Source organism: Cetorhinus maximus, chromosome 2 (genome assembly GCF_964194155.1).
Source record: "Cetorhinus maximus chromosome 2, sCetMax3.hap1.1, whole genome shotgun sequence".
NCBI classification, from domain to species: Eukaryota; Metazoa; Chordata; class Chondrichthyes; order Lamniformes; family Cetorhinidae; genus Cetorhinus; species Cetorhinus maximus.
Genome location: NC_135880.1, coordinates 178,999,307 through 179,012,951, shown reverse-complemented (window position 1 = coordinate 179,012,951; position 13,645 = coordinate 178,999,307). Strand labels below are relative to the sequence as shown.

The 13,645-nt window shown below is 43.6% G+C and overlaps 1 protein-coding gene across 9 annotated transcripts in view; it reads right to left on the bottom strand.

The window, feature by feature from the left end:
- trpm3 (transient receptor potential cation channel, subfamily M, member 3) overlaps positions 1-13,645 on the bottom strand; it is a 141,108-nt gene that overhangs the window by 18,317 nt on the left and 109,146 nt on the right. For 8 of the 9 annotated variants that reach the window (XM_078529666.1, XM_078529726.1, XM_078529718.1 and 5 more), the window contains 4 exons: positions 11,605-11,745; positions 10,104-10,232; positions 5,875-6,126; positions 3,379-3,553 (listed from right to left, as the gene is read on the bottom strand). In XM_078529666.1, coding sequence (XP_078385792.1) covers positions 3,379-3,553; positions 5,875-6,126; positions 10,104-10,232; positions 11,605-11,745 — 697 coding nt within the window. Of the gene's footprint in view, positions 1-1,202; positions 1,250-3,372; positions 3,554-5,874; positions 6,127-10,103; positions 10,233-11,604; positions 11,746-13,645 lie in introns of all 9 variants that reach the window. The other variant, XM_078529734.1, reaches the window with a different exon arrangement.

Below are 13,645 nucleotides of genomic sequence, written 5' to 3'. Positions count from 1 at the left end.
GTTGGAAACCCCAGCTGCACCTTCTCAATGGCGGGAGCCGGCTGGAGGCAGAACTTCCATTCTCTTGCATCCAGTTCTCCTACACACTCTTTCCCACCTCTTCCTTCATTGAGGCCTCAGTCAACACGAGGCTGTCCTGAAAATGTCATGACCAAGTCCAGGTCCGGGCCCAATTTTCAGCCATCCTGTCATGGTGGGAACCTGACAGAAAAGCTGCAGGTTTTGGCTGCAGGTAGTCCATCTGCTTTAGGAGTTGTAAGATTTACCAGTAAACTGAAATTCATTTTCATGCTGACGTTTGGGCGAACAGGAGCGGGAGAGGTGGGAGATAGTGTTTCTCTGGCTCCGTGACTTCTGCATCCTTTCAAATGAGCCCTTAAAACTGAGGCCCTCTCAGGTGAATGTAAAAGATCCCACGGCCACTGGTTTGAAGAAGATCAGGGGAATCCTCCTTGGTACCCTAACCGGGATGGTGGCCTAGTGGTAATAACACTGGACTAGTAATCCCGAGGGCCAAACTAATACCTTGGGGAAAAGTGGGCTCAAATCCCACCATAGCAGCTGGTGGAATTTAAGTTCTGTGATGAAAGCTGGTCTCAGTCATGGTGACCATGACAACTATCAATTGTAGTAAATACTAATGCCTATAGAAGAAGGGAAATCTTCTAACCTTACCTAGTCTGGCCTACATGTGACTCCAAGCCCAGACCCACAGCAGTGTGGTTGAATCTGAAATGGTCTAGCAAGCCACTCAGTTCAAGAGCAATGGACAACATATGCTGGCCTTGCTAGCGATGTGCACATCCCATGAATGGATACAAAAGAAATCACTTAAAAAACAAGAGATTATCCAGTCGTTGCTGTGCATAAATTGGCTGCCCCGTTTCCTTTTTCAAAACGATAACCTCACTTCAGAAGTACTCCATTGGCTATAAAGTGCTTTGGGATGCGCCACAGCTGTAGAAAGTGCTGGAGAGATGCAAGAATACTACCACTGAGCTGGGCTAACGTGTTTAAGTAGTAAAACGTGTCACATTTGCAATGAGTTATTCAGGAACCCGGATAGCTCGCAATTAGTTCAGTATGTTTCCTAGTCTTGTCGCCCAGCAGAGTCTATGGATTCAAATTCAAAATCTTATCCCAAAAGTGTTTCATGAAGTAGGATATTAAGCATGGAGAAACATACAAGTGATTCAACCAACCTAAATAAAGATGAGCTTTTCACTGGATGAATATGGAGTCCAACATGCTGACTTTTCACAGTGCAAGGAGGGTGCAAAATAATAAAAAGGGGGAAAAGATCAAAAATTAAATTGGAGTAGGTAACTTCAAACTATACGAGAAAGCCAAAAGAAAAAGATATGACTCAACGTGAATAAATGTCAAAATGCACCTTTCAAACCCATGACCACTATCATCTAGAAGGGCAAGGGCAGCAGACACATGGGAACACAACCACCTGAAAGTTCCCCTCCAAGTCACTCACCATCCTGATTTGGAAATATATCACCATTCCTTTACTGTTGCTGGGTCAAAATCCTGGGACTCCCTCCCTAACAGCACTGTGGGTGTACCTACACCACATGGACTGCAGCGGTTCAAGAAGGCAGCTCACCACCACCTTCTCAAGGGCAACTGGGGATGGGTAATAAATGCTGGCCCAGCCAGCGAAGCCCACATCCCCCCATAAATGAATAAGAGAAATTCCAACAAGAAATGAAAAATTTGCATTTCCTCTCTTTATCCTGTTCCCTGAAACCAACTGTTTGTTGGTTAGCAACATAAGCAATAATTTTGATCGTGCCCCATCCATGGGCTAGTTAGCCCCTTGAGGCTATTCATAGAATCATAGGGCGGAATTTTACGACCGCATCGCGGCAGGGGCGGGACTGGAAAATGCGGTGATCCAATCAAAAGTCCCTTGACTTCAGTGGGGCTGGAAAATCCCACTGGTGGAAGCGGCCGTAAAAATTCTGCCCATAGAATGGTTACAGCACAGAAGGAGACCATTCAGTCCTTCCGTCTCTGTGCTGTGCTGTTCTGTCATTCAATTAGATCATGGCTGACCTGTATCTTAACTCCATTTTATCCACCTTGATTCTATAATTCTTAACACCCTTGTCCAACAAAAATGTATCAATCTCTGTTATGAACCCTTGAATTGACCCCCCAGCCTCCATAACGTTTTGTGGGGGAGATAATTCAGATTTCCACTGCCCTTTGTGTGAAGAAGTGCCCCCTTGTTTTGGACTCCCTCCCCACCAGAGGAAATAGTTTCTCTAAATCCTGGAACTCCCTCCCTAACAGCACTGTGGGTGTACCGACACCACATGGACTGCAGCGGTTTGAGAAGGCAGCTCACCACCACCTTCTCAAGGGCAATTAGGGATGGGCAATAAATGCTAACCCAGCCAATGAAGCCCACATCCCATGAATGAACAAAAAATATATATATCTACCCTATCTAATCCTTTAATCATCTGACACATCTTTATTAGACACTGCCTAATCTTCTATACTGGAAGGAATGCAAGCTTAGCCTATACAACCTGTTCTCCTAACTTAACCCTCATAGCCTCGGTATCATTCTCTGAGAGAACAGATTTTGGGGGTTGGGTTAAAATTGGGTTTGGGATCGTACTATGCCATTCTTGAACAATGTACGCTGGTGGAATATTCACTAGGTCATTGAGGATAAAACAAAGAATACTATTTATTGCCTTCATCCTCTAAATCCTTTCGCCCGTCCCCAGCTCTAATCTCCTCCAGCCCGACGACTCTCTGAATTATCTGCGCTCCTCCAATTCCAGTCTCTTGTGCGTCCTTGATTTTGGTGGCTCCACTATTGGTGGTGGTGTCTTCAGCAGCTCTAGGCCCAAAGCTCTGGAATTCCTTTCACAAATTTCTCTGCCTCTCTCTCCTTCTCTAAGACGCTCCTCAAAACCTACCTCTTTGACCAAACTTTTGACCACCTGCCCTAAGATCTCCCTCTGTGACTAGGTGGCTCCTGTAAGGCGCCTTGGGGCATTTTACTATGTCGAAAGTGCGATATAAATGCAAGTGGTTGTTGTTCTCAGAGGGCTCGCTGTGTCATTCACTGATGCCGCTAGTTAATTTTAACTGTTAATCTGACCCATTGCAGGTATCTGGCAGTGGATCAGCTCGCAAAAAAATCTGGCAAATTCGGGCAGTAATTTTTTTCAAGTGTAGATTAAGATTTCTGATTTACTTGTTGCTGTTGGGTTACAGAATGATACGTTGCAACAGATTAAAAGGAAGCTTTTAAAAAAAAAATTCGGGCCTACGTCCGTGACTTCAGGAATGAGTTAACGTTGTAAAGCACACCACCCTCCCCCGCCCAACCGCGTGTACGCTCACGGTCAATTTGGTCGGCAAACACTTCTCCGTAAATCATCCAGTAAGGCATGTAGAAAATGTTTCTCGCCAGCCGCCAGGAAGGGTCCTCGTTGGGGTGAAGAATTGCTTGTCGTGCCACTCCAAAGCTCATTAAAATCACCAGCATGATGATCACAAAATACATCATGTCGATCATCTGCGAGTAAAAAGGTAAGGTGAGTAATACAGGAACAACAGGGGGACATTCAGCTCCCTCCCACCCTTCCCGTTTCACCATTCAGTAAAATCATGGCTGATCCGTGTCTTAGCTCTGTCTACTCACCTTGGTTCCATAACCCTTTAACATTTGTGTGTAACAAAAATTTTTCAATCTTAGTTTTGAAATTTTCAATTGACCCCTCCAGCCTCAGCAGCTTTTTGTGGGAGAGTGTTCCAGATTTCCACTCCCCATTGTGTGAAGAAGTGCTTCCTGACATCATCCCTGAACAGCCTGGCTCTAGTTTTAAGGTCCTTCCCCCTTTGTCTGGCCTCCCACCACCCCAACACCAGAGGAAATAGTTTCTCTCTCTCTACCCTAACAAATCCTTCAATCATCTCAAACACGTCAATTAAATCATCCCTTAATCTTCTATAGAATGAAAACATTCCAGACAAAATGTCCCTCTTTTTCACGACTGCTTTATTTGCAAGATAACCCATTCAATTGAACTACTGAACTCAGATTTGGAATCCAGAATTTAATTTACAGAAGTGAAGTGCAGCGCTCAGGCAAAGCCAGAGCATTGAATCAAAAACTATTTCCCCCCAAGAGTCTGTCCCAATGAAATCACTTTCAAAGCCAGATAGGAATATAGGAACAGGAGGGGGCCATTCAGCCCCTTGAACCTGTTCCACCAGTCAGTGGGATCAGGGTCAACCTGCATCTTAACTCCATTTACCTGCCTTTTCTCCCTAACCCTTAGTACCCAGCACACTAACAATCTATCAATCAGGCAATTTTGAAATTTTCAGCTGACCTCCAGCATCCACAGATTTTTCAGGGGAGTATTGTTCCAGATTTCCGTTATGCTTTGTGTGAAGAGATGCTTCCTGACATCACTCCTGAATGGACGAACTCTAATTTTAAAGTTGTGTCTCCTTGTTCTGATTCCCCAACCATAGGAAATACTTTCTCTCTCTCTCTCCTATTAACTCCTTTAATTATCTTAAAAACCTTAATTAGATCACCCCTTAATTTTCTAAACTCAAAGGAATATAACCCTAGACTATGCAGCCTGTCATCGTAATTTAACCCTTTTAACTCTGGTATAATTCTGGTCAATTAGCAGTGCGCTCACTCCAATGTCAATATATCCTTCCTGAGATGCTTAAATAGTTAAAACAGTCAAAAAGTCTTATTAAAATGGCTTAATTTTATATTGGTGTTCCTTGAGGGAAGGACACAATGGCTTTCTATTTATAAGAAACTTAAGTGTTTTCAAGTGTCATGCATTTACATAGAGTTACGTAGAAGGTACAGAACAGATACAGGCCACTCGGCCCAACTGCTGCATGTTGGTTTTTATGCTCCACGCAATCTTCCTCCCACCCTACCTTCAACTCACCCCATCAGCGTAACATTCAATTCCTCCCTCCCTCATGTGTTTATCTAACTTCAGCTTAAATGTATCTATACTATTCACCTCAACCACTCCCTGTGATAGTGAGTTCCATATCCTCACCACTCTCTGGGAAAAGGAGTTTCTCCCAAATTCCCGATTGGATTTATTAGTGACTAACTTGTACTTGCAGCCCCTCATCCTGGACTCCCCCGGAAGTAGAAACATCTTTTCTATGTCTACCCTACCAAACTCCCCCATAATTTTAAACACTTTGATCAGGTCACCCCTCTTTTCTAGGGAGAAGAGCCCCAGCCTTTTTGGCCTTTTCTGATAATTATAATCTCTCCGTTTTGATATCATTCTTTTTGTCTTGAGCCGAATTTGAACACAGCCATGGCTGAGTAATTCCCTGCCCCACTGCCACTCTGACCTCTCTGTCCTCGGCCTCCTGCACTGTTCCAATGAAGCTCAATGTAAACTCGAGGAGCAACAGCCTTCCGGAATTAGCATCGAGTTCAATCATTTTGGATCGTAACATTTGCCCCCATTCTCTTTTTGGGCGGCAGCTGCTGGTAATGATTCTGTTGTTGCCATTCACACCTCGTCTGGGCCAACCTTTTACTTCTTTACTTGTCAATTACCATCTCCTTTTGCCTGGCACCATCATTCATTTTGTCATTCAGTTTCTCAGGCCTGCCCTTTAGTACTTTCCCCCTACCCCTCGGTACCTGCTTCCGTACTTGCTTAAAACCTGTCGCATTTTTGCCAGTTCTGATGAAAGATCATCAACCTGAAACCTTTCTCTCTCCACAGATGCTGCCTGTCCCGCTGGGTATTTCCAGCATTTTCTGTCTTTATTTCGGATTTCTTGCATCTGCAGTATTTTGCTTTTGATTAAGTAGCTTACTCGTCTTACCATTTTTCCAATCATCATGACATAAGGCCCCAGGTACTTGTTGACTCCGAAGATGTCTAATAGGCGAATGTACCAGTAAATGATGTCGACGCAGTAGATAACTCGGCCATAGCTCATGTACGGCTGCTCCTGCAGGCGTAGCACCATCCCAACAGAAAAAAGCAGGATAGCCATGAGATCCGTGATATTCCAGTATTCCTGCAGCCAGACCTTCACCTTCTGCAACAATTTCCCAGGCTCTGACATCAGGATCTGATCAAGTCAAATTATTGAATCAACTCAGTGGTAAAGACCATAAGGAGTAAATAATGGCGATTCTGTCTGGACAGCATTTAGTTGCATGACTCTAAAGAGTAACAGGATGCAAGTGGGGAGAGGTGATGGCGTAGCGGTATTTCACCGGACTAGTGATACAGAGACCCAGGCTAATGCTCGGGGGACAGCAGCTGGTGGGCTTTAAATCCAATTAATAAAATCTGGAATTATAAAACTAGTCTCAAACAACTATCATCAATTGTGGTAAAAACCCATCTGGTTCACTAATGCCCTTGGGAAGGAAATCTGCTGTCCTTATCCAGCCTGGCCTAAATGTGACTCCAGACCCACAGCAATGTGGGTTCACTTATAACTGCCCTCTGAAACGGCCTAGCAAGTCACTCACTCTTGGTGACACGGAGCTATCGTTAAGGGTTCAGCCCTAACAGGCTAGTAAAGGTGGTGTCAATGAAATAACATGACCTTCCACACTAGCCCCCTTCAATTCAGTTTGCATTGAAAGCAGGCAGAAGCCAGCCCCATGTTTACCATCACTTAGAAACTCAGCTTCCTGAGTTGCTGCAGTCTGTGTGGGACAAGCCTGCAGAGGGCCAAAATTGTCTGTTTTATTCTAGAAAGCCAAGTAGTGAAGGATAGAACTGGAACAAAACCTTCACACATGTTTATAAGCTTTTATTTACAGACAAACTATTAAACAGATCCCAAGCCAGATCATGAGGTGTGAATCCAGACAGAAATATTTTCTTGTTAGTCTATTTACAGAATAAAGCATTATCAACCAACCCAGTGTCCCCGCAGCTCCTTTTGTACTCTTTTGAGTATCAGATAAACAAATAAATTAATTAACTAATGAACCACCCCTTAAAGGGGCACCGTAACAAAAAACATAACTTTAAAGGAACAGTTCCCTTTTATACTCTTTTGAGTACGACAATTAAACAGATGAACAAATGAACTAATTGACAGCCCCTTAAAGGGGTGCTGTAACATAAATCAAAAGTTTTGCTAAATTTCTGTTAAATTAAAATAAAATTCCCAGTGCTGATGATGCATTCCAGCCCCTGCAGTGCCCACCAGTTGCAGCAGACAGTCCCTTTTTATATGTGCTCAAGATGCTTAATCGATCAATACCGGAGCAGACTCGATGGGCCGAATGGCCTAATTTCTGCTCCTATGTCTTATGTCTTATGGTCTACCTCCCACCTGTTTATCCCTAACCTTAACAATACAATTAACATAACATTAACATACACAAATTGCAAACTTGTGCCTGGCCACTACAGTTTTAGTCTGTTCCTATTGATAGGAGTACAAGTGAATTTCCAGTTAATGCCTACCACTTGCATGAACAGAATTAATATATAATTAACAATGTCAAACTGCTAGGAACACAGTTTGTGTCTGTCTCTGCATTCAGATGAGTTGCCCTTGCCTTATGCGCCACACTTAGCTCGTTTACATACGAACATACGAAATAGGAGCAGAAGTAGGCCATTCGGCCCCTCGAGCCTGCTCCACCATTCATTAAGATCATGGCTGATCTCTTTGTGTTTCAAATTCCACATTCCAATCTAACCCCAATAACCTTTGATTCTCTTGTCTAACAAGAATCTATCTACCTTTGACTTAAAAATATTAAATGACCCCGCCTCCACCGCCTTCTGAGGCAGAGAGTTCCAAAGTCGCACAACCCTCTGAGGGAAAAAATTCTCCTCATCCCTGTCCTAAAAGGGCGACTCTTAATTTTAAAACATTGGCTCCTAGTTCTGGACTCACCCACAAGAGGAAATATTCTTTCCATGTCCACCTTGTCAATACCATTCAGGATCTTCAATCAAGTCACTCACTTTTCTAAACTCCAGTCTGTATAAGCCCAGTCTGCATAACCTTTCCTCATAAGACAACCCACTCATTCCGGTATCAATCTAGCAAACCTCCTCTGAACCGTGTCCAGCGCATTTACATCCTTCCTTAAATAAAAAGACCAAAACTGCACACGGTATTCGAGATGCAATCTCACCAATGCCCTGTATAACTGAAGCATAACGTCCTTACTTTTATGTTCAATTCCTCTGGTAATAAAGGATAACATTCTATTAGCCTTCTTAATTACATGCTGAACCTGCACATTAACTTTTTGAGACTCATGTATCAGAACGCATAGATCCCTCTGCACCTTGGAATTCTGCAGCCGTTCTCCGTTTAAGTAATACTCTGCTTTTTTATTCTTCCTGCCAAAGTGAACAGCTTCACATTTTCCCACATTATACTTCACCTGCCAGATTTTTGCCCACTCACTCAATCTATCTATATCCGTATGCAAGCTCCTTATGTCCTCTTCACAACGTTTCACCTGCCACACTTCCTAAGCTTCCATTACCCATTCCCATTGAAATGAGCTGTAACTAAGCATGAAGAATTGTAATAAAGTCTAAAAGTCTAAATCAGTGTTACTGTGAATGTACGTGAATGCAGGGAGTGTGGTTAATATGGCTGGTGAGTTATTGGCGCAGATTGCCATGTGGTATTACAATATTGCGGCTATAACAAAGACCTGGCTCAAAGAAGGGCAGTACTAGCTGTTAAATACTTCTGAATACAACTTGTTCAGGAAACGTAGGAAAGGAAGGAAAGGGGGAGCGGTGGCAGTATTGACTGAGGAGAGCATTGCAGTGCTGGAGAGAGAAGATGTCCCAAAGGGTTCAAGAACAGAATCGATTTGGGCTAGAGCTAAGGAACAAAAAAGGTGTAATTACATTGCTCGTTGTAGTCTATAGGCCACCAACTAGCGGGAAGGATGTAGAGGAACAAATTTGCAAGGAAATTACAGAGAGGTGCAAACATTTTATACTTGTAATGGGGGACTTTAATTATCCAAGTATATACTGGGATAGTAGTAGGATTGTAAAGTGCAGAGAGGGACAAGAGTTCCTAGATTGTGCTCAGGGGAATTTTCGACAGCGGTATGTTTCCAGTCCAATAAGAACGGTGGCACTACTGGACCTAGTTCTTGGGAATGAGGTGGGCCAAGTGGGTCAGGTGTCAGTAGGAGAACATTTAGTGATCACTGTATCATAAGGTTTAGACTGATTATGGAAAAGGGCCAAAAACAATCTTGAGTAAGAATAATTAATTGTGGAAAGCCAACTTCCATGGGATAAGAATGGATCTGAGGCAAATAAAATGGAGTCAAAGGTTGGCAGGAAAAATGATAGCTGAACAGTGGGCTACCTTTGAAGAGGAGAGAGTTCAGACACAGTCAAGGTGTATCCCCTCAAAAGAGAAAGATAGAGCAAACAAATCCAGAGCTCCCTGAACAACAAAAGAGTTAGAAATTAAGATAAAGCAAAAAAAAAGTGTGTTTAAGACAGATGTCAGGTGGACAATATGACTGAGAACCAGGCTGAACACAGAAGGTTCAGAGGGGAGATGAAAAAGCAAATTAGAGAAGCAAAGAGTGAGTGTGAAAAACGACTGGTAGCTAACATTAAAAGGAAATCCCAATGTCTTCTACAGGCATATAATTAGTAAAAAGGCGGTAAACGGAGGAGTAGAGCCACTTAGGGGCCGCAAAGGGAATTTACACATGGAGGCAGAGGGCATAACTGAGGTATTAAATTAATACTTTGCACCAAGGAATAAGATACTGCACAGGTAATGGTGAAGGAGCAGGAAATTCAGACACCTGACTGGTTTAAAATTAATGAGGAAGATGTATTGGATAGAGTGTATTTAAAGTTGATAAGGCACGAGGACCGGATGAGATGCATCCAAGAATATTGAGGGAAGTGAGAGTGGAAATTGGCCATAATTTTTCAATTTTCCTCAGACTTGGGGTGGTGCCAGAGGACTGGAGAATTGCAAACGTTACACCCTAATAGCAGTAGGCACAGGTTCATGAGAAACTCAGTGACAACCAGAACATATTTTATTTTCTGTTAGGAATAGCTTACCTCTCGCATCTTCTCTATGCCAAGCGTGAAGATATAAGAGATGACAATCCACTCCTGCACTGATGGCCATCGTTCCATCTTCACCAAAACAATGTAGTTAAAAAGCATCAGATAGCCAAAGTACGCCAGCTGTTTGATAGAAAACATAGCATGATATGAATGGCAAGAGCTTGGCTGACATCTTGGGCATCTGATGGCATTGAGGTCTTGGTAATTTGGAGGAAAGGGGGCACATCCCGATTTAAGTCCAGCAAAGCTCTTGACTGCCATTGGCTGGAGGCTGCAGGGTCCGGGGTCAGGGGCAGCCCCATGAGAAACATTTCTCTGATGGTTTGTGGTAAAATTTGCAGTCCCCCACCCCCACCTCCCAAAGGTGCAAAAAAATGAAATATAGGAACCGAAGGAGACTATTTAGCCCATCAAATCGGTTCTGCCATTCAATTAGCTGATGGCGAATTGGTAATCTATCTCTCCAACTTTCCCCCAAGGTACATGTTGGAGCTCGCACCCTTTGGTCCCCTGACTCTTACCCCCTAATTCCTTTTTTTCTCTCCTCTGCCATTAATGGCAGAACCTTTTACTAAATTGGGTCAAATCTCTGGGACTCTCTCTAGAGAGACCTCCACTGCTGTTACCCTTCACCATGTCTATGGAAGTTACCTTTTCAAACCTGCTTTACTTCACCTCTCCTAACTCTTCCACTGCATCGGAGCATCTGCTTCTCCTCTGCAATTTCCCTTGGCATGTTTGGTATATTAAAAAACTAATTAAATGTAGCTTAGAAGAGAGACATGTTGCTGAAGCTTTTCGTCTTGCACTCATCAGGACAAATGCAAGAATGTCAAATTTCAAACGGTCACAACAATTTATACTACAGGAGAAAAGGGTGCTGATTGGTTGGCAAATCAATGGCTGCTATGTTGCCATGGAGAAAGCAACAGGGAGCTATAGGCTTCCAAAGTCCCCTTGTAATTCAAGAAGACATAAGGCTTGAATATAATCATTGTAGCTCCAATATTCATTATGGTTTTCTGGAAAATCCTGCAGCTCCCTCCCTAACAGCACTGTGGGTATATCTGCACCACATGGATTGCAGCGGTTCAAGAAGGCACCAGCTTTTCAAAGGCAACTAGGATGGGAAATATATGCTGGCCTTACCATCCAGATTTTTAAAATAAAATCTGGTGATTTAATTAATAACTGACTGAAAATACCCAACTGATGTAGTTGGATTTGAACACGTTTAAGTTATGGTACTTAAAAATACAGCCTAGCAGATAACAGTCAGTCACACCTTCTGCATAAACCACTACCTACTGGATTTGATTTCAGTTGGCCATCTCATATTATTTTGGATTAATAGTCCATTGAGAAAAGTCCATGTACCCAGGGCACTGACACTTGTCCTTCAATCTTGACTAAGGAATTACCAATAACTAGCAATGTGAGAATTGCACCATTATTATACTGTGTGCAATCAAGTCTTCACTCTATCCCTTACCGTGTGAAACCAGAACTTAACAATCGGAGCATTGTAGAATTCATAAATTTTTCTCCCAAAGGGAATCATTCTATGTACAGTCGGTACTTCCTCGTCATTTTTCTTTCGAACGGATTCTCCATTTACCCCATCCAGCATTGCCTGAAAGTAACAGAATTTCACAGCTCTGAGACTTGACCTTTGATAGCCCCGTCTTACAACCAATAGCAAGTCATTGCAACAACCTCTGAATTTCCACAAGGGGTTTGTCTCCTCTCCACCTCCTACTAGAACTTCAGCAGAAGACAACCTCTTAGAGGAACGGCACACGCTGGGGGAGGCATCCTGATGAATTTATCATGTCAGAAAAAGTTGAATGGGAATGAAATGTAGCCACTCTTTCACTATTATTCATGGAGAAGCTTCAGCTGAACAATTTAACAGATCATTGGATCCCAGTCTCAAAACCCAGGTACCGTATAGGATCAGAAATGGAAACTCTGGCCAGTATTCTTTTTTCCCCCACCCCAGTCATTGTCAGCTTGCATTTATAGAGTGCCTTTAACCTAGTAAAATGTCCCAAGATGCTCCAAAGGAGCGTTACCAGGCAAAGATTTGACGTTGAGCCACATAAGCAGATATTAGGACAGATGACCAAAGGCTTGGTCAAAGAGATAGGACTTAAGGAGCGTCTTATAGGGGGAAAAAGAGGCAGAGAGGTTTAGGGAGGAAATTCCAGAGCTTAGGGCCTTAGCAGGTGAAGGTATGGATGCCAGTGGTGGAGAAATGAAACAGCCAGACAACTAGAATGGAGGAGTGCAGAGATCTCAAGTTGAAGGAGCTTACTGAGGTAGAGAGGGGCGAGGCCATGGAGGTATTTGAGAACAAGGATGAGAATTCAAAAATCAAGGTGATTCAAGGTTTGGAGCCAACTGGATTAAGCCTGAGACCCTCCTGGAATGTTTGGTTTAGTTACCGACTGGATAAATATGCAGTACCAGGGCGACAGGCAGGGAAATGGGACTAATTGGATAGCTGGTTCAAGGAGACAGCAAATGCAGAATGAGCCAAATGGCCTCCTTCTGTGCTGTATTATTCTATGGAATGTTATGATAGTTTAGTTGGGGGTGATGGTGTGGGGGCTGGGGTTAGTTGTAAAGGAAACATAAACCCATTTTCTCCTTAAATCCATTTTAGTACCATTTTATCTCACATCCTTTCTGGTCCTTCACTAGATTCAACTTTGACACATGATATAAGGAGAATGCATTGCAAAGACTCTATCCCTCTTGTGGTGTTCACTGATTTTGCTGACTGCTTTCTCATTTCTCAGTTATTGGGTCAGCTCAGTCTTCACATATACAAACTTCCCCACCTCTTTATTGTTCCAGAAACAAGCCTCTTAGCTGTGTCAGCCATGGCTCAGACGGTTGTGTGTTTAAACCCCCTCCAGAGGGAAAAATTTTCCCCCCGTCGGGAGGGAAGTGCGGGAGCTGGCACGGGTGGGCGTACCCCCAATTGGGGGCATGCTGCCATTTTACATGGGTGGGCCAATTAAGGCCCGCCCAGCGTGACGCCCGCCAGGAAGTGCTGTGCACTCCCTGTGCAGGCGGGGGGGGGGAGGTGGTATTCCCTCAGCTGGGAATGCTCTCTTTCGCACATACGCACGAAAGAGTGCACAGATCTTCCTGAGGCTAAGTGCTGCCTCAGGGACATTAACTCCGATTTAAAACTTTTAATATACATGTTTAAAATTTTTCCCTGCCATGTCCCCTCATGTGACACCGTCACGTGAGTTGGGGCATGTCCATAAGTTTAATTCAAACCTTTCTTAAAAATTTAAATACCCTCATGAAACCTCATCCCGCCCTTGGATGAGGTTTCAGGGCTCCTGGCTTGCCCGCCAACCTTAAGGTTGGACGGGCAGGTCCATTAATGACCTTGATTAGTTTTTCAATGGCCTCAATAGGCTGTTGACAGGTCGGCGGGTGCACAGCTGATTCAGCTGCACCCCTGCCGACCTGAAAATGGAAATGATGCGAGGTGACGTCGGGAGTTCCAC